This window comes from Engystomops pustulosus, chromosome 11 (genome assembly GCF_040894005.1).
Source record: "Engystomops pustulosus chromosome 11, aEngPut4.maternal, whole genome shotgun sequence".
Classification (NCBI taxonomy): domain Eukaryota; kingdom Metazoa; phylum Chordata; class Amphibia; order Anura; family Leptodactylidae; genus Engystomops; species Engystomops pustulosus.
This window is the reverse complement of record NC_092421.1, coordinates 45102680-45130308: the sequence shown is the minus strand read 5'-3', so window position 1 is coordinate 45130308 and position 27629 is coordinate 45102680. Positions and strand designations below refer to the sequence as shown.

The 27629-nt window shown below is 43.5% G+C and overlaps 1 protein-coding gene across 1 annotated transcript in view; it reads left to right on the top strand.

The window, feature by feature from the left end:
- The window catches only part of SH2D4B (SH2 domain containing 4B), a 125988-nt gene extending 101276 nt beyond the window's left edge, over positions 1-24712 (top strand). The window contains exons 4-5 of the mRNA XM_072130955.1: positions 22860-23080; positions 24459-24712. Of these exons, the coding sequence (XP_071987056.1) occupies positions 22860-23080; positions 24459-24551 (314 nt within the window). The 3' untranslated portion in view covers positions 24552-24712. The remainder of the gene's footprint in view (positions 1-22859; positions 23081-24458) is intronic.
- Positions 24713-27629: the final 2917 nt, after the last annotated feature.

Sequence of the window (27629 nt, the reverse complement as noted above, 5' to 3'; positions counted from 1 at the left end):
GTCCGATTGCCAAACTCTCATCAATGTAACTCTTCAGTGACTCCTGTTCTGGTACTGACAGGTTATATATACGAACCTTTGGCAATCTAGCATCAGGAAGAAGGTCAATTTTACAATCAAACTTCCTGTGAGGAGGAAGGACTTGGGACAAGGGTTTTGAAAACACATCTGAGTAATCAGAGAGAAAACCTGGAAGACTCTGACCTGCCGCCACTACTGTACATAATAAAACTCTGGTCAGGTGATCCTTACAGTGAGGACCCCAATGAACCAGCTCCAGAGTTTCCCAATTAATTGCAGAGCCAGGGTAAACTAAGAATGATATTTTCAGACATATGTTCCATAACTAGGAAAGAACACCATTCATCATGCATAGCTCCTACCATAAGCTTTATCTGCAGGGTTCGGAATGTAATCAACCCTGCCTGTAGAGGGGTCAAATCCGCACCCGACAACTGAATAGAAGTGGACAATGGAATCAATGACATAGATAACTAAGAGACAAAATTATAATCAATGAAATTAGTTGCAGCACCTGAATCCAAGAAGGCGCGACCAGTACAAGAAACAGATTGAAACTTAACCGTACAAGGTAAATACATTCCAGACACAACTGGGAGTACCAGAGCTCCTAAGCAGTCCCCCTGATTACTGCTTAGGAGCGGAAGTTTTTCCTGCTGCTGCCTCTTGGAACAGGTGTGTATCTGATGATCAGGACTTTCACAGTAGAAACAGAGATGGCATCTTAATCGATGTTGCCTCCGCTGTGCAGGAGAGATGCTATCCAGCTCAATGGATTCCAATTCTGGACTGCCTGGGGACAGACTGGCCGCTGGCTGACAGTCAGGGGACACCAGAGGTGATCGCCTGGATCTTAGGCGACGATCAACTTGGACGACCAGAGTCATAGCTTCATCTAATGTCTGAGGCTCAGCATAAGCTAAGAATAAGTCCTGTACTCGGTCTGATATAAATTGGACTTTTAGGGCACAGTCATTCCATTGCGAGTCAGTCACATACTGTCTGAATTGGGCACAATAATCTTCCGCCGTCAGTTTTCCCTGACACAGAGATCTAAGGTGGGAAACTTCCAGTGCTCGGCTTTCAGGCTCATCATTAATCTGGCCTAAAGCAGAAAACAAAGCGTCAAGAGAAGAATGGGATGGAGAGTCAGGTGGGAGAGGGAAGGCCCAATTTTGCGGATCTAGTCGAGTTCACAACAATTCAGACACAGAGAAAGTCAAACCTAATACAGAGAGCAAGTAAAGAAAGGGATTTCAAACACTGACACGGGTGACTAGTGAAGCTGCAATTTATGCAGCCAGAACCCCACCTCCAGAACCTGATAGGAGCTGGACAACTTCTGAGAATTAACCCCACATGGTGCAGAATAACCAAGCACAATAGCAGGCACCATGCAGAGGTACCACAAGTCTCAGCAGTTCAGAACACAACTCCTAGACAGCGTGAGGTCTTAGCAGCCGCTGCCCGGGACGCATGCCAGAGACCGCTGGTAGCAGACGAGTGTTTGCACGGATACGCGCCGGAGGTCAGAGAATACTGCTAGCACCACCAGAAGAACAAGAGGTCCCAGAATTCTCCCCAGCAAACCTGAAATCCGAGGTCCTGCCAACCGTCCATCCGAGATCCTGCCAGCCGTCCATCCAAGGTCCTGCCAGCCATCCATCCGAGGTCCTGCCTTCCCGTGGTCTTGCCTTCCCGTGGTCCTGCCTTCCGGTGGTCCTGCCTGCTGTTTGTCCCTACCTTGGCACCCGTGGAGCGATCTGGTGGCTCCCCGCCACAGCAAGCCCTTTTAGACTCCATTACCGGGTTGCGCCTAGCATCTTTATCCCCCGCGGTGGTCCAGGGAGTCCACAGACTATTCCCATAGACTGTGACAACTATCACATTGGCCTATGTCAGTCAAAATTGATAGACAAAATGACAGGAATTATTACTGCAACCAGATAGACCCCATTAAAATCACTGGGGTTCATCTTAATATATTTGTATATAGCTACATGGTAAGCAGCTGCAACTGGCCCATAATATAGATGAAGGCTTTCATTATTATCCATCTCATGGCAAGGGGTTCATCCTGACAGGACTCTAACATTTGTCAATACAGCCAAATGGACCACTCGAATAGCATTGTACTTTGATCTAAAATAATCAATTATATATGCATCCTTCACATGCAGATAAAATTAATTATGAGAGTGTCACATAGTTCTGACCTTTGTATTCACACTGCTGTTATTATCAAGGCCGCACAGTATTAAACTGCCTAGTCTAACTGTGCACTGCCTTACTTCATGACACTTCTGACAGTGACTTTTAATGGAAATCTACAAATAAACTACACATACTCACCTATACTCCTTTTCATCTCAATCCCGGCACTTATCTTCTTTAATTTTGACACACCAGGATCGCCTGAAAAAAAGAGTTATAAAAAGCAGCCCAGAGTGCGGGGATGCAATGTCCCGCGCTCCCGGCTGATAATTATTCACTCCTCTTGCGTGACTTTACCCCACCTTGTTTGTGTCCATCTTATAAATGGTCTATTTCCATCTACTGTATTTCATTTTGCTGTAATAAACTGGAGTACACTTTGCTTTTCCCTAAGAACACATGCACAAGATCTTTTAGGGCTGCTAACAATAGGCTGCGATCCCTTTTTTGTGACCCATTTGTAATTGGTTGGTGAGTCACATGCAATGACAATAGAAAAAGATTATTCAAGCAAGAATAGGATCTGCTTTGTCTTTTGCAAACTGAGCAGTCAGGCATACATAAAAAAGAAATGAGGACATGTTCTAGCTGCTGTAAAAATGTCTAGCACATGCATGGCCCAAAATAATGACCATGTGCATGAGGCCGTACTCTTATTCAGGAGAGGTACTTTGTGGAGACCTTCATATAAAGACTATACATAGCAGTAATTCTGGGGAAAGCTATAATATTAGGCAATCTCGATAAAAACAGTTCCCTTCCTACCCTTTCACTTTACCAACTCACTTTTAGAAAATATAATTATGGTTTGTTTGTTTTCCTAGTCTTTACTTAATGATTATTTAGGCGGACGAATAGCATTCCAAATAGTTGAATCAGAGAAGTTTTCTTTTTTTTTCCTATTATTTGGTCTGATTTTGTTTGTTTACCCATCTTCCTATTTTGATGAAAAATGATCAGACAGCAATTTGATAGAATTTCTTTTTATTAATGTCTTCCCTTTTGGGATTTGTGACATTTATAACTAATTTTTTACACTTGTAGCATATAATTGAATGATCCTGACAGTAGTTTAATTCCATTTAAGGATATTATTATATAAAATGTTTTGCATCTGTTCTGAAATTTCCATGTATAATTTATTCAGCTTCCATCGATGCATTAATATATTTTATACTGCTGTAATATATTGAACTTAGCATTAGCCGCAACTACTGAGTTGATGTGCTTTAAAAATCACAATTTGCCCATGTGCTTTAAAACATTATTCCCTGACACATGGTTAAAGAAACTGTAGATCAAACCATTTATAGCCTGTCATACTGCAGGTGATTTCCTTGGCTGCTCTTTACTTTTAAGGTATAACAGGACTGGCCTTCACACTAGAAAGATGGCCATTCTGCTATTGTGATTTAGTGTTGACTGTGGCATGTGTTATATATATTCACTCAGTGATGCCTCCCTCTACAGTGGCATTTTGAGCAAAAAATTGATTGAGCTGATACAATCAGGTAAGAAATTGACTCCTTACATTGTATTATTTCCAGTAAATCTCTTCTGGCAACAGGAGACGGCATACATTGCATGTACTGTACTTAGTATGACTTTATAAGGTATTAGAGGGAACCAGTCAATATGACAGAGGAGGATCAGTTGGCTGGCACCTTACAGAACGGATTTCTCTGATCGCGGGTGTTAACCCCTCACATGTTGCGGTCTGTAAGGTGCTTTTGATGTGGATTGGACCCGCCAATCAGATCCTCCACTGACAGCCCTGGGGTGTGCCAGTGCCCCGGGGCTGTGCAATCTCTTCCTGGAGCCGAGTCCATGCATGTGCAGCATCTGTATTAATGCACTGTTTTAGTTGTAAAAGAGTACAACTGTAAAACATGTCACTAAATGTAAAAAAAATTAAATAAAGTGAAAGTCCCCCAAAGACCACAATTCCCTATATACAAGTAATGTATATAGTAAAAGTACAAAAAAACACTAAATCACAAAAAAAACCCATTTATTTGGTATTGCTGTGTCTGTAACAATCTATACAATAAATCAAAATCATAATTGGACCCGCTTGGGGAACACAGTAAAAAAAACAAAAAAAACAGAAAAATTAGCCAAAAATGTACATTTTTTAATCAAATTGCTTTAAGAAAAGTGTTCTAAAATTGATCCAAAAAAGTTACAATCACCAGTACCACTGAAAAAAACAACTTATCACGCAAATAAAAAGCCCAGAATCAGCTCCGTCAACCAAAAGTCATGCTGCTGTAAAAATGGCAATACTATGTAAATAAAACTATATATATGAGGCATTTCTGTAATCATAGTGATCTGTAGAATTAAGATAATATATTATTTTTATGCTACAGTGAACGCCCCCCAAAAAATGCTAAAAATCCAACATAAGATTTGATGATTTTATTTTCCTCCACACGTAAAGCGTTAATAAAATCATATCAATAAGCTAAAGACCCACTAAATTGAAAGGTTTTTTTTTTAAATTTAACTGTGTTTTTAATTCAATTAAAATATTTTACACAATACTCGTATGAGAAATCCAGATATCGTAAACAATACCAGAAAAGAAAAAAAAAGGTCAACAATAGCCAACAGTTAGTTTAAAAGGTTGACCTTAGGTCATTAGTTACATAGATCAGTAGTCAGCATTGTATCTATCATATACATAGTACATGTAGTCATTACAAAAAGAAGAGCTCGTTCGGAGCCCAAGAAACAAAATTACAACAAACCAATAAAGCGTGGGGGAGACGCCAGACAAGGATACATAAGGAAAGAGGGGAGGAGGAGAAAAAGTGGAAGTCTCTTTATAAGTTGTGTCTGCTTCCCGGTCAATCATCTCTTTGGCTTACCATACCCGCCCAATATGCATCCCATGGGGCCCATATCTTAGAGAAAAGGTCTATTTTATCATCCATTGAAGCAGTCATAGAATCCATACTCCGGACCTCTCTCACTCTTACCAAGAGGAACCCTCTGGTTGGCCGATTCGACCTCTTCCAGTGTTTTGCTATCAGGCACTTGGCTGCCGTAAGGATGTGTAAGGCTAACCTCATGGACAGCTTAGGTAGAGGCCGTGGGGCTATGTTAAGCAAGTAGAACAGGGGGGTGAGAGGAATCGAAATTGAAAGTATATCATGAATCAGGTCTCTGACCTCCACCCAAAACGGCTGGATATTTGCACAAGACCAGAAGATATGTTGTAAATCACCACCTGTCTCCTTGCAGCGCCAGCAAATGTCCTGAGTTTCTGGAAATATCTGATGTAATTGCGCTGGTGTATGATACCAGAAATATAACAGCTTATACTGATTCTCCTTGTAAACCGCGCATATCGATGATTTGGCTGCATAATGCCATATACAACACCAGGTCTCCTGCGTGATTGGGGATCCCACCACCCGTTCCCACCTGGCCATGTAAGAATGTGATACCGCCTCTGCGGGGTCAGGATGTAAAAGAATCAGATAGATGGCAGAGATGACATAGATATTCCAAACGGGTAGGCTTGGAGACTGTGTCGGAGCTTCCCAGGGTTTGCAATAAGTGGCGAATTGAGATGGAATGGGGCCAGCCAAAGTTTCTCGACTTCCATCCACCTCGAATAGGCCCACAATGTAGACCAAGCCGGGATTCGTCTGAGATGAACCGCCCAGTAATATTTAACTAGGTCTGGTACCGACAATCCTCCTTTAGATCTATGAGCAAGTAAAACAGACTTTGTCACCCTGTGACGTTTGTGGGCCCACACGAACCGGATGAAAGCATTCTGTATCGATCTTAAAGCTCCTAGAGGCACTGGAAAAGGCAGGGTTTCAAGAAGGTTTTTTTTTAACATTGCATCTGTCTCGCAAAAAATAAGCCCTTATTTGTCCACATTGTCCAAAAAATCAAAAAAGATTGTATAGCCAATAAACCCCTTCCTGACCAGTATTGTCATAAAACAGTGCAGCGGGTAGTGACCTGCCAACATGGTTCAGACACAGTGATCAGGTCAAGATGGCGGCTGTTGCTGATGGCCATCCATCTTGTCAAGTGGACCACAGGGGTTTCGTGGCCCCCCCCCCCAGTTCATAATCACTGCTAGTGACTCATCAATGCAGACCAGTCAATAGCAGCGATTTTACTTATGACGTTGGTAATAACGATACCATGTCTGTAGACACGGTGATCGGAGCAAGGTGGCGACTGTTCCTGACAGCCACCAATTTTGCCTTGTGGTCCAGAGAGGTTTTGCTGCCCCCCTCTTTTCAAATTCACTGCTAGTGGCTGGTCGATCTAGACCAGCCAATAGCAGCAATATTCGTCACAATGGGCATTGCTGGGGTGAATAATAGGAACACACGGCAACAATCTAAGATAGCACCAATCATCAGTGGTAGGGGCCATGTCTAGTGGCATCATGCCATTTCCCAGAGAGCTCCGATTGACTGATCTGTGCACCCACTGCTTGAGAAGGGTTACCACTTGTATGTGGATAAGTTGTATCCCAGCGTTCCACTATTCCAACACTCAGCTCCAGAGGTTCTGTAGGGTGCGGCGGCACTGTACGCAAAAGCCAGAGAGGTCCCCGGAACCCTTGTTAGGCAGCCACTTAGCCATCAAGGCACTCAGCAATCAGAACATTGTGTTGGGCAAATATAAGAACAAAAGCAATGTCCTTGTTCTGACCACAATTCATGCTGACTCCAGCACCCACATGGCTGTACGAGGTACCTCCACCTCTGCCCCAAAGCCAGACAGTATCCTACAATAAATACATGGGTGGGTTTGATCTGTCAGATCAGGTGCTGACACCGTACAGCACCCTACGGAAAATGAAGATATGGTATAAAAGTAATGGCCATGAACATTGTACATATGATGCTGTACAACTCTTAAGTGCTGTTCTAATGTGCAGGTCATGCCATATGATTTTTCCATGTTCAAGAGGCAGATATTAGGAAACTAATATTTGGACAAGAAGGACAGGGCCCCAGTGCCTCTGGATTAGATGTCCTCTGTGTTTTGCCAGGACAACATTTTTCCAGTGAATTCTGTGGCTTCTAAAGGAAGGACTCAGAAAAGAGTCTGTTCCAAAAGAGGAGTAAGTATGGACACTACATACAACTAAGAGAATTGCGAGAACTTCAGAGTGATAAAATTTTAGTTGTCCCCTGGTATATTCCACCACCTTATACGCAACAAATTTATAATTTACATCCAACTTTTGTTGTGAATTCATATTTCGGTAAAAGGAATTATTGTAACAACTGTTAGGTCAAATTGATCACCATTGATTATTTCATTGCGGATGTAGATTGCAAATTAAGGTCACTTGTTAGCACATCCTTTATAATTCACCATGTTCTTTATATACAGTGCCTACAAGTAGTATTCAACCCCCTGCAGATTTAGCAGGTTTGATAAGAAGCAAATAAGTTAGAGCCTTCAAACTTCAAACAAGAGCAGGATTTATTAACAGATGCATAAATCTTACAAACCAAAAAGTTATGTTGCTCAGTTAAATTTTAATAAATTTTAAACATAAAAGTATGGGTCAATTATTATTCAACCCCTCAAACCACCAGAATTCTGTTTGGTTCCCCTAAAGTATTAAGAAGTAGTTCAGGCACAAAGAACAATGAGCTTCACATGTTTGGATTAATTATCAGTTTTTCCAGCTTTTTCTGACTATTTAAGACCCTCCCCAAACTTGTGAACAGCACTCATATGTATGAGTGCTGTTCACAAGTTTGGGGAGGGTCTTAAATAGTGGTCTTAAATAGTTGACCATGTGGTCAACATGGATAAGACAAAGGAGCATTCCAAGGCTATTAGAGACAAGATCGTGGAAGGTCACAAGGCTGGCAAGGGGTACAAAACCCTTTCCAAGAAGTTGGGCCTACCTGTCTCCACTGTTGGGAGCATCATCCGGAAGTGGAAGACTTATGGAACTACTGTTAGCCTTCCACGGCCTGGACAGCCTTTGAAAGTTTCCTCCCGTGCCGAGGCCAGGCTTGTCCGAAGAGTCAAGGCTAACCCAAGGACGTCAAGGAAGGAGCTCCGGGAAGATCTCATGGCAGTGGGGACATTGGTTTCAGTCAATACCATAAGTAACGTACTCCACCGCAATGGTCTCCGTTCCAGACGAGCACGTAAGGTACCTTTACTTTCAAAGTGTCATGTCAAGGCTCGTTTACAGTTTGCTCATGATCACTTGGAGGACTCTGAGACAGTCTGGTTCAAGGTTCTCTGGTCTGATGAGACCAAGATCGAGATCTTTGGTGCCAACCACACACGTGACGTTTGGAGACTGGATGGCACTGCATACGACCCCATGAATACCATCCCTACAGTCAAGCATGGTGGTGGCAGTATTATGCTTTGGGGCTGCTTCTCAGCCAAGGGGCCTGGCCATCTGGTCCGCATTCATGGGAAGATGGATAGCACGGCCTACTTGGAGATTTTGGCCAAGAACCTCCGCTCCTCCATCAAGGATCTTAAGATACGTCGTCATTTCATCGTCCAACAAGACAACGACCCAAAGCACACAGCCAAGAAAACCAAGGCCTGGTTCAAGAGGGAAAAAATCAAGGTGTTGCAGTGGCCTAGTCCGTTTTTAACCCAATTGAAAACTTGTCAAAGGAGCTCAAGATTAAAGTCCACATAAGACACCCAAAGAACCTAGATAACTTGGAGAAGATCTGCATGGAGGAGTGGGCCAAGATAACTCCAGAGACCTGTGCTGGCCTGATCAGGTCTTATAAAAGACCATTATTAGCTGTAATTGCAAACAAGGGTTATTCCACAAAATATTAAACCTAGGGGTTGAATAATAATTGACCCACACTTTTATGTTTAAAATTTATTAAAATATAACTAAGCAACATAACTTTTTGGTTTGTAAGATTTATGCATCTGTTAATAAATCCTGCTCTTGTTTCAAGTTTGAAGGCTGTAACTTATTTGCTTCTTATCAAACCTGCTAAATCTGCAGGGGGTTGAATACTACTTGTAGGCACTAGATTTATTATTATTGCGGAGCCCTGCTGTACTTTCTGGCTAGCATTCAGGATCACATGTATGGTCTTTCCTCGCATCAGGAAACATGGCTTTCTAATCAGAGAGCAGACATGTTGCAGTGGAACAACCTGGGCTTTACATATTGGTTATCAGATAATGGGCATCACATAATGGGCACTGAACTTTCCAGAAATAATTGCAATCTCCATCTTGGGCATTAATTGCACATCATATTTGGAAACCACCTGTATGTTCAAAATTCTCATTTCACCATGTGTATTACACTACACCACATATTACACCATGCTAAATTCCCCAAGGGGTGTGCATTCAACAATTAGGGTCACTTCAGGTTTTCCTCTGTTTTATTCCACTAGGGCTCTCCAAATGCATCCTGATGCATGTGAAGGATTTCTGTCAAATTTGCCTTCTAAAAAGCAAATATCCCTCTTTCTCTCTAGTGTGCACTCTAGATGTGGGGTACTTCTAGACTCGGGAAACAGTTTTTTCATCTTTTATTTCATCTTTGATGATCAACAAAAATTCAGGGTAAAAGTGACCTTTAAAGAAAAATGTTCACCTTTTTAATTTTGAGGGCCTAATTGGATCATTCACCTGTAGGGGCAAATACACATATCACACATTGTTAAATTCTCTAAGGGGTGTATGTTAGAAAATTAGGGTCACTTTTTGGGTTCTTCTTTGTTTTATACCACTAGGGTTCTCCAAATGCATAAAAGATTTCTGTCAAATTTGGCTTCTGAAAGGCAAACATCCCTCTTTCCCTCTACTGTGTGCCCAAACAACACTTTATATACTTCTACACAATAGTTTACACAATTTTGGAGATTATTACCTTTTTTATCCCTTGTGGCTATAAAAAAAATAAGAGGTAAAAATGACCTTATTAGGGCCTATTTAAATCAAAGACCTTTACGGGCAAATACACATTTTATATCTTGCTAAATTCTCCAAGGCATATACTTTCCTAAATGGTGTCACTGGTTGGGGTTCCTGTGTTTTGGTACCACTAGGGCTCTCTAAATGCATCCTGACACATGTAAGGATTTATGTCAAATCTGGCTTCTAAAAGGCCAATGCCCCTCTATCCCTTCTGAGCCCTACGGTATACCCATACAACATTTTATTTGGCCATGTGCGGCAATTTTATACTCCGGAGAAATAGTAGTGCACATTTTTGACACCACAAAAAGCAGATGGGGTGTACACAGCTAATATACAAACTGGTCCGCACACCAATTGACAATATAAACACTAGAGAAGAAAGAAGTGTGCTACTGAGGACCAAAAATGCAATTCAATCTTTATTTAATCTTTATTTAACAATTACTGAAATACATGACTGATTATCAATTAAAATCAATAAAAAATGCCAAAAAAACACAGGATAGAGTGAGTACATAACCCTACTCCATCCCCCACCCCTAACCACAAGTGTGTAAACAAGTAAAAATAGTCTAAATACCAAGGTTAATGCCTGAATGACAATGGGTGTGAGTGGTAAAGGTAGGCAATATAATGCAACATATATATACATCGAATGCATGGACACCTGCATATAAGGTAGGAATAGAATCCATAAGATGCTACCTGCCAAGGTTAACCAATGCTTCCAGTCAAATAGACATAATAAATAAACACATACAAATAAAGTGCAAGTGCTGAATAGTATTGCCTATAATGATATGGTTAGAGCAAGGCTAGGTGAACCTGGGCCTGGCCAAGCACCCAGGTATTCCCACAAACAGACCAAAGCCACAATATATACCACACACTCAAAAATGGTAGTGCACATTTTTGGGGGTTGTTTAATTTTCAATCCCTTATGGCTTACAAAAATTAGGTGTAAAAGTGTCTTTTTTGGGAAAGTTTTCACCAATTTTTTTCTTTTTGGGGCCTATTTGAATCAAACACCTGTTGGGGCAAATACACAAATTATATCTTGCTAAACTTTCCAAGGAGTGTACTTTCCAAAATGGTGTCTCTTGTTGGGGCTATCCTCCGTTTTGGTACCACTAGGGCTCTCTAAATGCATCCAGACACATAAAAACTTTTTCAGCCGTATTTGTCCTCCAAATACGAAACAATGCTCTTTCCCTTGAAAAAGTGGCCCTTGGAAAAGTGCCCTCATGCCCATACAACAGGGTACAGTGACAAAATGGGTATTGGCATATCCAGGAGGAATTGCTCTAAACATTGTAAAATGCATTTTCCTTTTTAGCCCATTGTGAAGGTGCAAATTTTAGTTTCTAATTAATATATTGTAAGATAAAATTACATTTCTGTAATTTCATTTTCATTTATTTTTCTCCCTCATATGGTTAACAAACTTCCCAAAGGTTGTTTTGAATATTTTGAGGTGTGCAGTTTCTAAAATGATATAATTTGTGGGGGGTTTCTGTCGTGTAGGCCTTACAAAGTCACTTCTAACTAAATTGGCCCTCGAAAAGTAGGTTTGGATGATCTTTGTAAAAATCTTAAAAATTGCACCTAAAGTTATAATATCCTAAAAAAAAGAAAAGGATGTTTGAAAAATGATGCCAAGTTAAAGCAGACATATGAAAAATGTTAATTATCAAGTTACTTTGGTATGACCAACTTTCCAAAAGTAGAAAATTTTGAATTTGGAAAACAGTTTTCTTAAAAATCTTCACCAAATTTCCATTTATTTAATAAATAAATACTAAACATATTGCTTAAGTTTCTCAACCAACATGTAGTACAATGTGTCACAAAAAAAAAACAGGCTCAAAATCAACTGGATATGTTAAAGCGTTCCAAGGTTATAACCACTTAAAGTGACACATGTCAGATTTCAAACAAAGGGCCATGTCAGGAAGGTGCAAAATAGCCAAGTCGTTAAGGGGTTAAATTTAACATATTTTTGCCCTGCCTCCTTGTTTTTAGTTGGTTTCACTGCTCGGACATGCTGCTGTGTGGAACTAAAACTGTCTGACAAGAGTCAACTACAGGTATATACAGCTCTGTTATTAGGGATTAAAAAATTGTGTCACAGTGCTTTGCTGGAACCTCATATAACCAGGGTGATGTCATCTAGGGTCCTTTATTCCAGTAATATTAACATTTACCTCATGTGTGTATCTGATCACATGGCTCCATTTAGGCATGGAGAGGGGTAGAAGTCCAAGAAGGCTTGACTGCCAGGTCCAGTAGAGGCAACAGAACTAATTCAGAATAGACAGTCATAAATCACTTCTGTCTTTGGGGACTCTGGCTCCCTAAATTGTACATACATTCAACAAGGGAAATATATCAAGTGATTGGAAGCAAAACTGTTCTAGCTGCTCATGTTCTAGTTGCTTATAATGAAAGTTGAGCTCTAGAGATGAGCGAACATACTCGTCCGAGCTTGATGCTCGATCGAGCATTAGCGTACTCGTAACTGCTCGTTGCTCGGACGAGTATTTCGCCCGCTCGAGAAAATGGCAGCTCCCGCCGTTTTGCTTTTTGGCGGCCAGAAACAGAGCCAATCACAAGCCAGGAGACTCTGCACTCCACCCAGCATGACGTGGTACCCTTACACGTCGATAGCAGTGGTTGGCTGGCCAGATCAGGTGACCCTGGGATAGACTAGCCGCTGCCCGCGCTGCTCGGATCATTCTCTGTCTGGATGCCGCTAGGGAGAGAGCTGCTGCTGGTCAGGGAAAGCGTTAGGGTGTTCTATTAGCTTACTGTTAGGCAGGAGTGATTCTACAACAGCCCTTCTTAGGGCTACAATAACGTTATCCTTTTTTTTTTTATTTGCTTGTGGCTGGGCTTGCTGGCACTAGTAGTGCAGCTAGTACCATATTGTGAGGAATTAGCAGGGGGACTTGCTACCGTTGTGTTTAGCTCTTAGTGACACACATATCCACCTCAAACACCAAAGTGGGAAAATTTATTAGGGGTTTGATTTCAATTAGGCACAGTCTGCCAGTTTCTTTTTATTTTACGTTTATTTTTTTAATAACTCAGTGTCATCTCATCTTGCATAGTAGTGTGCTTTAATACTTGGCTAGAAAATAGCCATAGGAGAATCCAAACGGCTTACTTACGCCTACAGTAGCGTTATATATATTTGATTTCTGGTTGATCTGCTGGTGGCTGTAGTTGTTGCAGTGCATCTACTAGCAAATTGTGAGCAATTTGGAGTCAGACTTGCGACCACTGTGTTTTGCGCTTAGTGACGCACATATCCATCGCAAAGACCGAAGTGGGAAAATTTATTAGGGCCCGGGGTTGGATTTCAATTAGGCACAGTCTGCCATTTCCTTTTTTATTTTACGTTTATTTTTTTCATAACTCAGTGTCATCTCATCTGGCATAGTAGTGTGCTTTAATACTTGGCTAGAAAATAGCCATAGGAGAATCCAAACGGCTTACTTACGCCTACAGTAGCGTTATATATATTTGATTTCTGGTTGATCTGCTGGTGGCTGTAGTTGTTGCAGTGCATCTACTAGCAAATTGTGAGCAATTTGGAGTGAGACTTGCGACCACTGTGTTTTGCGCTTAGTGACGCACATATCCATCGCAAAGACCGAAGTGGGAAAATTTATTAGGGCCCGGGGTTGGATTTCAATTAGGCACAGTCTGCCATTTCCTTTTTTATTTTACGTTTATTTTTTTCATAACTCAACGTCATCTCATCTGGCATAGTAGTGTGCTTTAATACTTGGCTAGAAAATAGCCATAGGAGAATCCAAACGGCTTACTTACGCCTACAGTAGCGTTATATATATTTGATTTCTGGTTGATCTGCTGGTGGCTGTAGTTGTTGCAGTGCATCTACTAGCAAATTGTGAGCAATTTGGAGTGAGACTTGCGACCACTGTGTTTTGCGCTTAGTGACGCACATATCCATCGCAAAGACCGAAGTGGGAAAATTTATTAGGGCCCGGGGTTGGATTTCAATTAGGCACAGTCTGCCATTTCCTTTTTTATTTTACGTTTATTTTTTTCATAACTCAGCGTCATCTCATCTGGCATAGTAGTGTGCTTTAATACTTGGCTAGAAAATAGCCATAGGAGAATCCAAACGGCTTACTTACGCCTACAGTAGCGTTATATATATTTGATTTCTGGTTGATCTGCTGGTGGCTGTAGTTGTTGCAGTGCATCTACTAGCAAATTGTGAGCAATTTGGAGTGAGACTTGCGACCACTGTGTTTTGCGCTTAGTGACGCACATATCCATCGCAAAGACCGAAGTGGGAAAATTTATTAGGGCCCGGGGTTGGATTTCAATTAGGCACAGTCTGCCATTTCCTTTTTTATTTTACGTTTATTTTTTTCATAACTCAGCGTCATCTCATCTGGCATAGCAGTGTGCTTTCATACTTGGCTAGAAAATAGCCATAGCAATAGGATAGCATCGTTTGGTTTTAAAAACTAAAAAACACACAAAAAAAGAAAAAACACAAAAAAAAGGTAAAAAAAAAATTAAAGTTATAACTCTCATTTTCAAAATGTTTAACCCGAGGGCTAGGGGTAGAGGACGAGGGCGGGGACGTGGGCGTCCAACTACTGCAGGGGTCAGAGGCCGTGGTCCTGGGCGGGGTGAGACACCACCTGCTGATGAGGGAGCAGGGGAACGCTGCAGAGCTACACTCCCTAGGTTCATGTCTGAAGTTACTGGGACTCGTGGTAGAGCACTGTTGAGGCCAGAACAGTGCGAACAGGTGATGTCGTGGATTGCCGACAATGCTTCGAGCAATTTGTCCACCAGTCAGTCTTCCACGCAGTCCACCCATGTCACCGAAATCGGCACTCCTCCAGCTCCTGCACCTCAGCCTCCTCCCCCCCAGTCTGCCCCCTCCCAGCAAAATTTGCCATTTGAACCGGCATACTCTGAGGAACTGTTTTCTGGACCCTTCCCACAGTCACAAACCACTTGTCCGGTTGCTGATGAGCAATTTTCCGATGCCCAGGTTTTCCACCAGTCGCAGTCTGTGGGTGATGATGACCTTGTTGACGTAGTGGAAGAAGTGTATAAAGAGGTGTCCGACGATGAGGAGACACGGTTGTCAGACAGTGGGGAAGTTGTTGTCAGGGCAGGAAGTCCGAGGGGGAGCAGACTGAGGGATCGGAGGATGATGAGGTGACAGACCCAAGCTGGGTTGAGAGGCCGGGTGAACACAGTGCTTCTGAGACGGAGGAGAGTCCTCGACCAGAACAGGTTGGAAGAGGCAGTGGTGGGGCCAGACGGAGAGGCAGGGCCAGAGCAGGTGCATCAGCGCCAAATGTGTCAACTAGTGAAGCTCCCGTGGCGAGGGCTCCTGCGGCGAGGGCTAGATTTTCAGAAGTCTGGAGGTTCTTTAAGGAAACACCGGATGACCAACGGACTGTGGTGTGCCACATTTGCCAAACCAGGATCAGCAGGGGTTCCACCACTACTAGCTTAACTACCATCAGTATGCGCAGGCATATGAATGCTAAACACCCCACTCAGTGGCAACAAGCGCGTTCACCTCCGGCCGTGCACACCACTGCTCCTTCCCCTGTGTCAGCTGATAGTCAGCCCCCTGCCCAGGACCCTGCCACAAAAACCCCATCGTCGCCTCCACGATCCTCCACAGCATCCACCAGCGTTCAGCTCTCCATACCCCAGATGCTGGAGCGGAAACGCAAATATAGTGCAACCCACCCGCACGCCCAAGCCCTTAATGTGCACATCTCCAGATTGCTAAGCCTGGAGATGCTGCCCTATAGGCTAGTAGAGACCAAGGCCTTTCGCAGCCTCATGGCGGCGGCCGCCCCTCGGTATTCGGTCCCCAGCCGCCACTACTTTTCCCGATGTGCCGTCCCAGCCCTGCACCAGCACGTGTCAGACAACATAATCCGTGCCCTGACCAACGCCGTTTCTGACAAGGTCCACCTGACCACGGACACGTGGACGAGTGCTGCCGGGCAGGGCCACTATATATCGCTGACGGCCCATTGGGTTAACTTGGTGGAGGCTGGGACCGAGTCTGACCCTGCGGCTGGTCATATACTGCCGACGCCGAGGATTGCGGGGCCTACCTCGGTCCAGGTGTTTCAGGCCTACTATGCCTCCTCCTCCTCCCACCCCTCCTCCACCTCCTCCTCCGAACGACCATCCGTGGGCATGGCGCCATCAGTCGGTAGCTCTAGGCACAGCAGCAGTGCCGTCGCTAAGCGATAGCATGCGGTGCTGAAACTGCTGAGCCTAGGCGATAAAAGGCACACCGCCCAAGAACTATTACAGGGCATCAATGCGCAGACTGATCTGTGGCTGGCACCGCTGAACCTGAAGCCAGGCATGGTTGTGTGTGACAACGGCCGTAACCTGGTGGCGGCTCTGCAACTCGGCAGACTGACACATGTGCCATGCCTGGCCTATGTGTTAAATCTGATAGTTCAGCGTTTCCTCAAGACATACCCCAATCTGTCTGATTTGCTCACGAAGGTGCGCCGCATCTGTGCGCATTTCAGGAAGTCCCGCACAGATGCTGCCACTCTCAGGGCAGCGCAGCGCCGCCTCCAACTGCCAGCTCACCGACTGTTGTGCGACGTGCCCACGAGGTGGAATTCAACACTGACCATGTTATCCAGAGTTTACCAGCAGCGCCGAGCGATTGTAGACTGCCAGATGTCAACTTCCACCAGAACTGGTAGTCAGGTCAGTCAGCTTCCTCAAGTCTACAATGAGGAGTGGACGTGGATGTCTGATATCTGTCAGGTGCTGAGTAACTTTGAGGAGTCAACACAGATGGTCAGTGGCGATGCCGCCATCATCAGCCTCACCATCCCGCTGCTTGGCCTGTTGAAAAACTCTCTGGTCAGCATGAAGTCGGAAGCTTTGCGCTCCTCACAAGAGACGGGGGAAGAAGATTCCCTTGTTGATAGCCAAAGCACCCTTAGGTCTGTTTCTCAGTGCATATCGGAGGAGGTGGAGGAGGATAAGGAGGAAGAGGAGGAGAATGTTGGCGAGACACAAGAGGGGACCATTGTTGAGTCCTTCACTGTTGAGCGTGTATGGGCAGAAGAAGAGGAGTTGGAGGAGTTGGAGGAGGAGGAAATGGACAGTCAGGCCAGTGAGGGGAGTGAATTCTTACGCGTTGGTACTCTGGCGCATATGGCAGATTTCATGCTAGGCTGCCTATCCCGTGACCCTCGCGTTCAAAGAATTTATTCCAGCACCGATTACTGGGTGTTCACTCTCCTGGACCCACGGTACAAGCAAAATCTTTCCACTCTCATCCCTGGAGAGGAAAGGAGTGTGAGAATGCATGAATACCAGCAGGCCCTGGTGCACAAGCTGAAACAGTATTTCCCTTCTGACAGCGCTAGCGGCAGAGTGCGTAGTTCTGCGGGACAAGTAGCAAGGGAGAGTAGGCGAGCAGGCAGCTTGTCCAGCACTGGCAAGGGTACGCTTTACAAGGCTTTTGCCAGCTTTATGTCACCCCAGCAAGACACTGTCACCTGTCCCCAGTCTCGGCAGAGTAGGGCTGATCTTTACAGAAAGATGGTGAGGGAGTATGTAGCTGACCATACCATCGTCCTAAATGATCACACAGCTCCCTACAACTACTGGGTTTCAAAGCTGGACATGTGGCACGAACTGGCGCTGTACGCCTTGGAGGTTCTTGCCTGCCCTGCCGCTAGCGTCTTGTCCGAGCGGGTTTTCAGTGCAGCTGGTGGCATCATCACCGATAAGCGTACACGCCTGTCGACTGACAGCGCTGACAGGCTGACGCTTATCAAGATGAATAAAGCCTGGATTTCTCCTAATTTCCAATCTCCACCAGGTGAAGAAAGCTCAACCTGAATAATTTATCCACTCCTCCTCCTCATTTTCCTCCTTCTCCTCCTCTTTGTACAGTAAAGCAGAGGAAACTGGCTATTTTTTTACAAGGCCCACTGGCTCTAGCTATAGTACTTTATGCATTTAATTTTTATGGAGGGCCACCGACCCGGTCCTCTGTTTTAAACAATTTTTGGGAGTGCCACATACAGGCACTCAATCTATTCAATTTTTCTGGAGGGCCACCTACCTGCTCCTCTGGTTTGAAAACTTTTTTGGACTGCCACATACAGGCACTCAATCTATTCCATTTTTCTGGAGGGCCACCTACCTGCTCCTCTGGTTTGAAAACTTTTTTGGACTGCCACATACAGGCACTCAATCTATTCCATTTTTCTGGAGGGCCACCTACCTGCTCCTCTGGTTTGAAAACTTTTTTGGACTGCCACATACAGGCACTCAATCTATTCCATTTTTCTGGAGGGCCACCTACCTGCTCCTCTGGTTTGAAAACTTTTTTGGACTGCCACATACAGGCACTCAATCTATTCCATTTTTCTGGAGGGCCACCTACCTGCTCCTCTGGTTTGAAAACTTTTTTGGACTGCCACATACAGGCACTCAATCTATTCCATTTTTATGGAGGGCCACCTACCTGCTCCTCTGGTTTGAAAACTTTTTTGGACTGCCACATACAGGCACTCAATCTATTCCATTTTTCTGGAGGGCCACCTACCTGCTCCTCTGGTTTGAAAACTTTTTTGGACTGCCACATACAGGCACTCAATCTATTCCATTTTTATGGAGGGCCACCTACCTGCTCCTCTGGTTTGAAAACTTTTTTGGACTGCCACATACAGGCACTCAATCTATTCCATTTTTATGGAGGGCCACCTACCTGCTCCTCTGGTTTGAAAACTTTTTTGGACTGCCACATACAGGCACTCAATCTATTCCATTTTTATGGAGGGCCACCTACCTGCTCCTCTGGTTTGAAAACTTTTTTGGACTGCCACATACAGGCACTCAATCTATTCCATTTTTATGGAGGGCCACCTACCTGCTCCTCTGGTTTGAAAACTTTTTTGGACTGCCACATACAGGCACTCAAACTATTCCATTTTTATGGAGGGCCACCTACCTGCTCCTCTGGTTTGAAAACTTTTTTGGACTGCCACATACAGGCACTCAATCTATTCCATTTTTATGGAGGGCCACCTACCTGCTCCTCTGGTTTGAAAACTTTTTTGGACTGCCACATACAGGCACTCAATCTATTCCATTTTTATGGAGGGCCACCTACCTGCTCCTCTGGTTTGAAAACTTTTTTGGACTGCCACATACAGGCACTCAATCTATTCAATTTTTCTGGAGGGCCACCTACCTGCTCCTCTGGTTTGAAAACTTTTTTGGACTGCCACATACAGGCACTCAATCTATTCCATTTTTCTGGAGGGCCACCTTTCTGCTCCTCTGGTTTGAAAACTTTTTTGGACTGCCACATACAGGCACTATCCAAATTGAATTGTCTCCATAGCAGCCTCCACACGTTGTCTCCATTGCTACCTCCAAAAGTCGTCCATATAGCTGCCTCCATACATCGTCCCTTTATCAAACGAGGTGTGTCAGGCCGAAATTTGGGTTGTTTTCATGGATTCCACATCAAAGTTGTTAACTTTGTCGCCACCCTGCTGTGTTATCCACAAAATACACTGGCAAACTTTTACCATTTACGGATATTATTTCAGCGCTTCTTGCGCATCTGTTTACATTCCCCTCACCCGCCATATCCTAAACTTATAAGAACGCTACTACACTTGATCTTATACAAAAGGTTCTTAGAAGTGCTGTTTGGGGAGTAGCCTAGAGACAGGGGCTTGGATTGGCGAAAGCTCGTCTGGCAGCGGAGCGCCAGCTCCATGCCAAGAACCAACTAACATAGTTTTAACTGCAGCACCTTTAATCTACTACTAGTTCACTGCCTCCATACATGGCCGCCTTATCAAACGTGCTGTGTCAGGCAGAATTTTGGGTTGTTTTCATGGATTCCACATCAAAGTTGTTAACTTTGTCGCCACCCTGCTGTGTAATCCTCAAAATATACTGGCAAACTTTTACCATTTACGGATATTATTTCAGCGCTTCTTGCGCATCTGTTTACATTCCCCTCACCCGCCATATTCCAAACTTATAAGAACGCTACTACACTTAACTTGGTGCAGGCTGGGACCGAGTCTGACCCTGGGGCTGGTCATATACTGCCGACGCAGAGGATTGCGGGGCCTACCTCGGTCCAGGTGTTTCAGGCCTACTATGCCTCCTCCTCCTCCCACCCCTCCTCCACCTCCTCCTCCTCCTCCGAATTACCATCCGTGGGCATGGCGCCATCAGTCGGTAGCTCTAGGCACAGCAGCAGTGCCGTCGCTAAGCGACAGCAGGCGGTGCTCAAACTGCTGAGCCTAGGTGATAAAAGGCACACCGCCCAAGAGCTATTACAGGGCATTCCGCATCAAACTTGTTAACTTTGTCGCCACCGTGCTGTGTAAGCCACAAAATATACTGGAAAACTTTTTTCATTTACGGATATTATTTCAGCGCTTCTTGCGCAGATGTTTACATTCCCCTCACCCGCCATATCCCAAACTTATAAGAACGCTACTACACTTGATCTTATACAAAAGGTTCATAGAAGTGCTGTTTGGGGAGTAGCCTAGAGACAGGGGCTTGGATTGGCAAAAGCTCGCCTGGCAGCGGAGCGCCAGCTCCATGCCAAGATCCAACTAACATAGTTTTAACTGCAGCACCTTTAATCTACTACTAGTTCACTGCCTCCATACATGGTCCCCTTATCAAACGAGCTGTGTCAGGCAGAATTTTGGATTGTTTTCATGGCTTCCATGTTAACTTTGTCGCCACCCTGCTGTGTAATCCACAAAATATACTGGCAAACTTTTATCATGTACCGATATTATTTGAGCGCTTCTTGCTCACCTCCTTTGGTTCCTCTCTGCCACCCATTGGTTTGAAGCCTGAGTCCATTTAGGGTATGTCGCCATGCCACTCTCTAGCCTGCCGCTGCTGCCGCTGCCTCTGCATGCCGTCCCCTATAGTGTCAGGGTCAATTATTGGATGTTTTAGATGCTATCTAGCTTCATTCTGTCACTCTGTCATGGCCATGCTGTTGCCCATAATTTTGGCATAATGGTACGATTAAGCAGCCTCAGAGGCATCCATGCATGCTGCCCCTGCTGTTTCCTGTCCATTTCCGTGGTGTTTCCATCCTTTTCTGAGGTTCGCAGGTGTTTGGCCAAGCTTCCCTGTGCAGAGCCTTGGTCCCCTTGAAAAATGCTCGAGTCTCCCATTGACTTCAATGGGGCTCGTTACTCGAAACGAGCACTCGAGCATCGGGAAAAGTTCGTCTCGAATAACGAGTACCCGAGCATTTTAGTGCTCGCTCATCTCTATTGAGCATTAATTGTTTTTCATTTGCAAGTAGAACAGACTCTCTCTCAAACACTTTCTCTCAGACACTTTTGATAAATATTGTGCTTTTCATTCTGGATTAAGAGGCTGGTTTGCACAGTTTCTGGAAATTATTGGAGTATTTATCTTTTTTCAGACACAAGTATGGTCTGAATTAGTACTTTTTTCTGGCATAACATTTGCTATTTCTGTGCAACACCTACATTTTGAATGCCGCACAGATTAAAGTTCTCTGTGACACGCTTACCTAAAAAAATTCAGCTGTTTGTCGGCGCCTGATTTATTTCAGTTGCAAAACAAACTAGAATTTCTCACCAGTACTAAGCAGCGTACCAACACCAAACTGCACTTTACACATTAAAAAACACATAAGATATTAATTAGGACCATGATGTGTAAATGAAAGTTTTTTTTAAAGAAATCTAGTTTTAAACCATCCCTAATAATACACCTATATTCCAAAAAAATAAAAAAAATTTGAATAAAAAACAATGTCACCTGATTCACATAGTCCAGTCTGATGTAAGTATTTTTTTTTATTTATATTTTTGAGGCAAACATTTTTTAAATTTTAAACTTAATATTTTTTATGGACCAAGGTATCATTGACAAAAGAACAATCCTAAATCCCCTCTTAAACTATAGATCTCAGCAGTTGAAATAAAGCATAAGAGTTTCAGGTAGAGGTCTAGTTCTGAAGCATCAACTACCATGATGCTAAACTAAACTAAATTTTTGCTAACTAAAATTAAACTACTGTACACATAGTCAGCTTTGCATCTCAATCCTGGTCTTTAAGCTTAACACGCTGTGATCACAGAAAAAAAATGTCATAAAAAGCAGCCTGGAGTTCAGGTACATTAATTATTCACACCAACATTGGAGTGGGAGGCAAGACCACACTGCTTGTGTGACGTTACCTCCAGCATGGGTTGAGGCTTGAATAATTAACAGCCCAGAGCGCTGGACATCATGCCTGCTGCTTTTTACAAGCCTGTCAAGCTTAAAGAGAACCATCAGCGGGATCATGGTGAAGAGGAGTATAGGTGAGTATATGCAGTTTAATTTTAGATAACTTAAATATTTCCTTTAAGTCTATGTTCTAACTGTGTCAAATGTAAAGAACTTGAAGAGACCACTATTTCCACTATGTTCCATTGTAACATTAAAGGCAAATGTTAGTCCTTCAACGGATTGCAAAATTATAATGTAAAAGAAAATTTTTCATAGTAACGATAACTAATGCAATGATCTTCTTACAGTAGTAACTTAACCTGATTAATAATTTGCATTTATATGACTTTATGTGTAATCCTTATTTTATTCAGGAATCATCAGCCGTGAATCTGCAGAAAAGTTGTTGATGAATATGCCTGAGGGATCCTTTCTTGTTCGTGTTAGTGAAAAAATTTGGGGCTACGCTTTGTCTTATCGGCATCAGAATGGCTTTAAGCATTTCCTAGTCGATGCTTCAGGAGATTACTACAGCTTTCTTGGTGTTGACCCAAATAGACATGCTACTCTTACAGATCTCATTGATTTTCACAAGGTAACTTTACATTATAAAGTGTTTTGAAAGCATACAGTATGAATTAAGAATCTGATAAAATACTTTATCCCATACTTCTTACATCCATGCAAACTTGTCCTAAAGAAACAAAATTTGTTTTTGTTTTAAAGGGAGTCTACCACCTCCCAACTCACCCAGAAGTAACCTTTATCATATGATGTTGCCCCCAAACTCCTGCAGTGGACAAATTTATCTGGAAGCTCCGGCCCCCCTGACATGGTTTTAAATTGTTCTATAGTCTGCATCTGTTAAGGAAAGCTCAACAAGAAACTGGCGTACAAGCCCTGATAAGTGTGCCCTGTAGTGTCTCTCAGGGATGTGTTATTTAAGAGCATAACTTTTACTACGAAGTGGTGTTTTTGCTTGGTGCTATGTAGCATAATAATAAAAAAACGTGCACCAATAAGTTTGTGACCAACCCCTTAACTTAATTTTATATTGTGTGAACTTTTGATAATTTCTAAGGCATTTTGGGACGTGGTAATGCCTAACATCCTTGTGTGTATTTTTATATTTTTAAGTACAATGTAAACCATAGTGATTATGCCTTAAGTGCCAACTTGTGCTTGATTGTGACCTATTAAACCTATGCATGTATCACACCCCTAGACTTGCCCATCACAGAGGAAGTGGTAATATACAACCATTTTTGGTCTTTTTTCCCCCCTTTTTTGGCGGCAATAATGTGACTAGAACTTCTTAAACTGTGATTTTAACTGTAAGTTGTAACATATTGGTATCGGTGGAGCAAACTCAGCTTTGTCATACTGCTGACACCTACTGAGTCTTTTCATGTCAGTAGTCTTGGAGTGATCATAATTCTGATGCGTTCTGATTGTATGTAAGTCGGAACTCTATATTTTATAATTGTAACCCCAACCAAATTTTAATTTGAAAAATGTTGGGTTGTCATCAGAACCAAGATTAATAATAAAGCTTAATTGCAGACACCTTTGATAACTGTTATAGCTGTTAATTGTAGCCTAGGGATAAACTATAGTATACTGTATATTATATAAGTAAAGTACAGTAAATTGCCAACATCCAGAGGTCCGCTTGTAACTAGGGTCGTCTGTAAGTCTTGTGTTCTTAAGTAAGGGACCGCCTGTATTACCATTTGCTTTCATCAGTCAGATGCGCTACAAGATTGAGTGAGCCACATAACGCAATATATTGTATACTTGACAAATTGTTAACACCAAAGAAACATTAAAACCCTTACTACTTTTGGTTATCCTATTGGCCATATTTTTGAATAAATTAACTTTATAGTTTTTTTTAAAAAATGTGTACATATTGCTTTCTTTGGGTGATTGACAATTTTTTATTAGTATATAACTATATTTTGTATTTGTAGGAGGAAGTCATAACAACTTCTGGCGGAGAACTGTTGGGGGAACCATGTGGACAAGCACAATCCCCACCAGACTTTAGTATGTTGTTTCAATAAGGCCACAGCCCAATTCATGAACGTGAATTATTAGTTCAACTCCTTCAACAATTTAAAAAATAAGGAACATTTTCACTTTGTGAAGAGCTGTCAAGAACTCAAGATTTGAAGACCTAGTTACTTGCTTTCATTTTTATGCTTTTAATATGATGACCTTTATATTTGCTGCAGACTTATATGAAATACTTTGAAGAGAGACGTTTATCTGCTCCACATTAAAGCCTATTTCCCAATTTGGCTTGTCTCTACTTTGTTCTTATTTTGTGTGAATCCATTATTTAACATGATTTTATGTCATGTACTATTGATAAGAATTTGTGAATTTGTAATTTATAGACTAGTGAGAAATATCTAACATGAAATGTGCTCCATTCATATTTATGCATTAGTTATCTGGAGTTAGATGGAAATACAGAGTGTAAGAAGCGAGCTTCTGAGGATACTATGACGTCAATCTTATATTGAAACTTATAAATTTTAAATTATTCTTAGTTTTCAAAGAAACACTTGGCAACTGCCACGTCTTTGATATATTTTCAGTAACTTTTTAATTAAATTAAAATTGATTCCAGCAGATTAAATGTATTAACTATTTAGTAATCAGAATCCCATACCATAAACATGTTTAACAACAAATAATTGCCCTCACCATAAAATGCATAAACAATTACATAATGAAGGAAATGAAAACCTTAATAATCTTGTATTTTAAAAATGACTAGAAAGATAGACATACTCTAGAATCCAGATGTGTTTTAGGCCAATGATTGAATGCAATGGTTATATGTTGTTGATATTACATCATTGATGCATGAAAATTTATGAAAAGACTGGAGCCACACCACTGAAGCAGTGGTTAATTCGGCAGGAAAGTAATTTTATTTTATAGCCTTGACTACCTTTGGCAACCTCAAAAATCTGTACATTTGTTGCAGTGAGGACTGTTAAGAGGAATCAAAAACCCTTTAGTCAAGCAATTTGGTAAAAAGTAAGGCCTTATGAAAAATAGAAGTAATTATAATATCAGAACTCTTTCAGGTTCTAGTTTGGCAGTTTGAGTTTTCCTGGCTGATTACCACACCCAGGCTTATGCTGTACAGTAGCCTCTCTGGGTGTAGACATGGTCCTATTAGTGTGCTGGAGAATTAAATCAATATCCTCCTGTCTGGGAACACTGGAACATGGGAGCCACCAGGAGCGTCTGGGAACGCTGGAGACAGGAAACACAGAGGCGTCTGGATACGCTGAAGGAACACAGGGAAACACAAAGGCGTCTGGAAACGCTGGAGGAACACAGGGAAACACGGAGGTGTCTGGAAATGCTGGAGGAACAGGAGCATCTGGAAATGCTGATGGGCTTTCTTATTCAGCAGGAACTGAGATGTGGAAACCTTGGAAGTTCCTTGTAGCATGCTGAAACAAAGCTGCAACAGTGCTGAAGATCTGGCAAGGAAGGAAGGGAGCCGGATTAGCCAGCACCAATCAGGAGGACGCTGGCCCTAAAAGGCTAGGAGAGATGGTGCATGCCCTAGCAGTGGGAGCCCGCGGCCTCAGCAGCAGAAGCGAGGATGCAGCCTAGTCAGGAAGCAGAAACGCTGGAGAGGCACGTCCGGGCCGGGGAGCGCAGGTGTGCACCCGATACACAACGAGGATCGTGGATGCATCCGTCCCAGTACCCCCCCCCCTTTAGGCCCCTCTTCTTCTTCTGCCTCTTCTGTCTCTTCCTATTCTTCATAGTGAAGGAACATCTAAGGAGGAGAACAGGGACAGACAGACGTCGAACCTGGAAGGCCGGAGACTGGAATGGCTTTCGGAAACCGGAGACTGGAGTGGCTTTTGGAAAAGCTGGAGACTCTGGAGTTGCTTCTGGGAAAGCCAGAGACTCTGGAGAGGCCTCTGGGAAAGCCGGGGGCTGGAAAGGCTTCTGGGAAAGCCGGAGGCTGGAGAGGTTTATGGGAAAGCCGGAGACTTTGGAGAGGCTTCTTGGAAAGCTGGAGACTCTGGAGTGGCTTCTGGGAAAGCCGTAGACTCTGGAGTGGCTTCTGGGAAAGCCGTAGACTGGAGTGGCTTCTGGAAAGCCGGAGCCAAGTGAGGCAGATGTGGAAGTCGACCTCATAGTTGCTGGGAGTCAAGCAGTTGATGAAGCATAAAAGCAACTCTGCTTAAAGGTTTTTCCCGAAAAAAGAGGTGCCGGGACTGCTGGGCAACTAATCGGAAAGATCCACCAGCAACTGATTAGAATCCTGGGCAGAGTCCCTGATCCTGGCATAGTCCATGGCCGGATCTTGCTGTAACGGTCACACAGACGACAGAAGGTACTTGGGAGTTCCCGGGAGGAAAGTCTGTATGGGAAGAATTAAGAGGGAGGAGTCTGTGGACCAGTGGACCCTCTGGACCACTGCGGGAGATGGAGAGAGAATACTTATCCGCAACCCGGGACCGGAGTCCAAGTGGCACCCTGGTCTTCAGTAGAGCCTGCCGCAAAGCGGGATGGTCTTGCTGTGGCGGGGTGCCACCAGGTTGTCCTACGGGTACGACTTGGGCCCGCGGTTGCAGCCAGGGATGACAGGGGTGTAGGACACAGTCCGTGCATGGGATGTCAGCAGGGAAGCAGCTTGTAAGGATGAGCTGGAACTCACAGAAGGCAAGCAGGCAGTAGCAGGCACAGGACCCGGGCGGGCAGGAATGGAGAGGTCCTTGGAGGAGAGTTGGTGGCTTGGAGGCATCTGGGAATGCTGTAACACAGGAGCTACCAGGAGCGTCTGGGAACGCTGGTGACAGGAAACATGGAGGCGTCTGGAAACGTTGGAGAAACACATGTAAACACAGAGGCATCTGGAAACGCTGGAGGAACAGGAGCATCTGGAAACGCTGATAGGCTTTCTTATTCAGCAGGAACTGAGGTGTGGAAACCTTGGAAGTTCCTTGTAGCATGCTGAAACAAAGCTGCAACAGTGCTGAAGATCTGGCAAGGAAGGAAGGGAGCCGGATTAGCCAGCACCAATCAGGAGGACGCTGGCCCTAAAAGGCTAGGAGAGATGGTGCGTGCCCTAGCAGTGGGAGCCCGCGGCCTCAGCA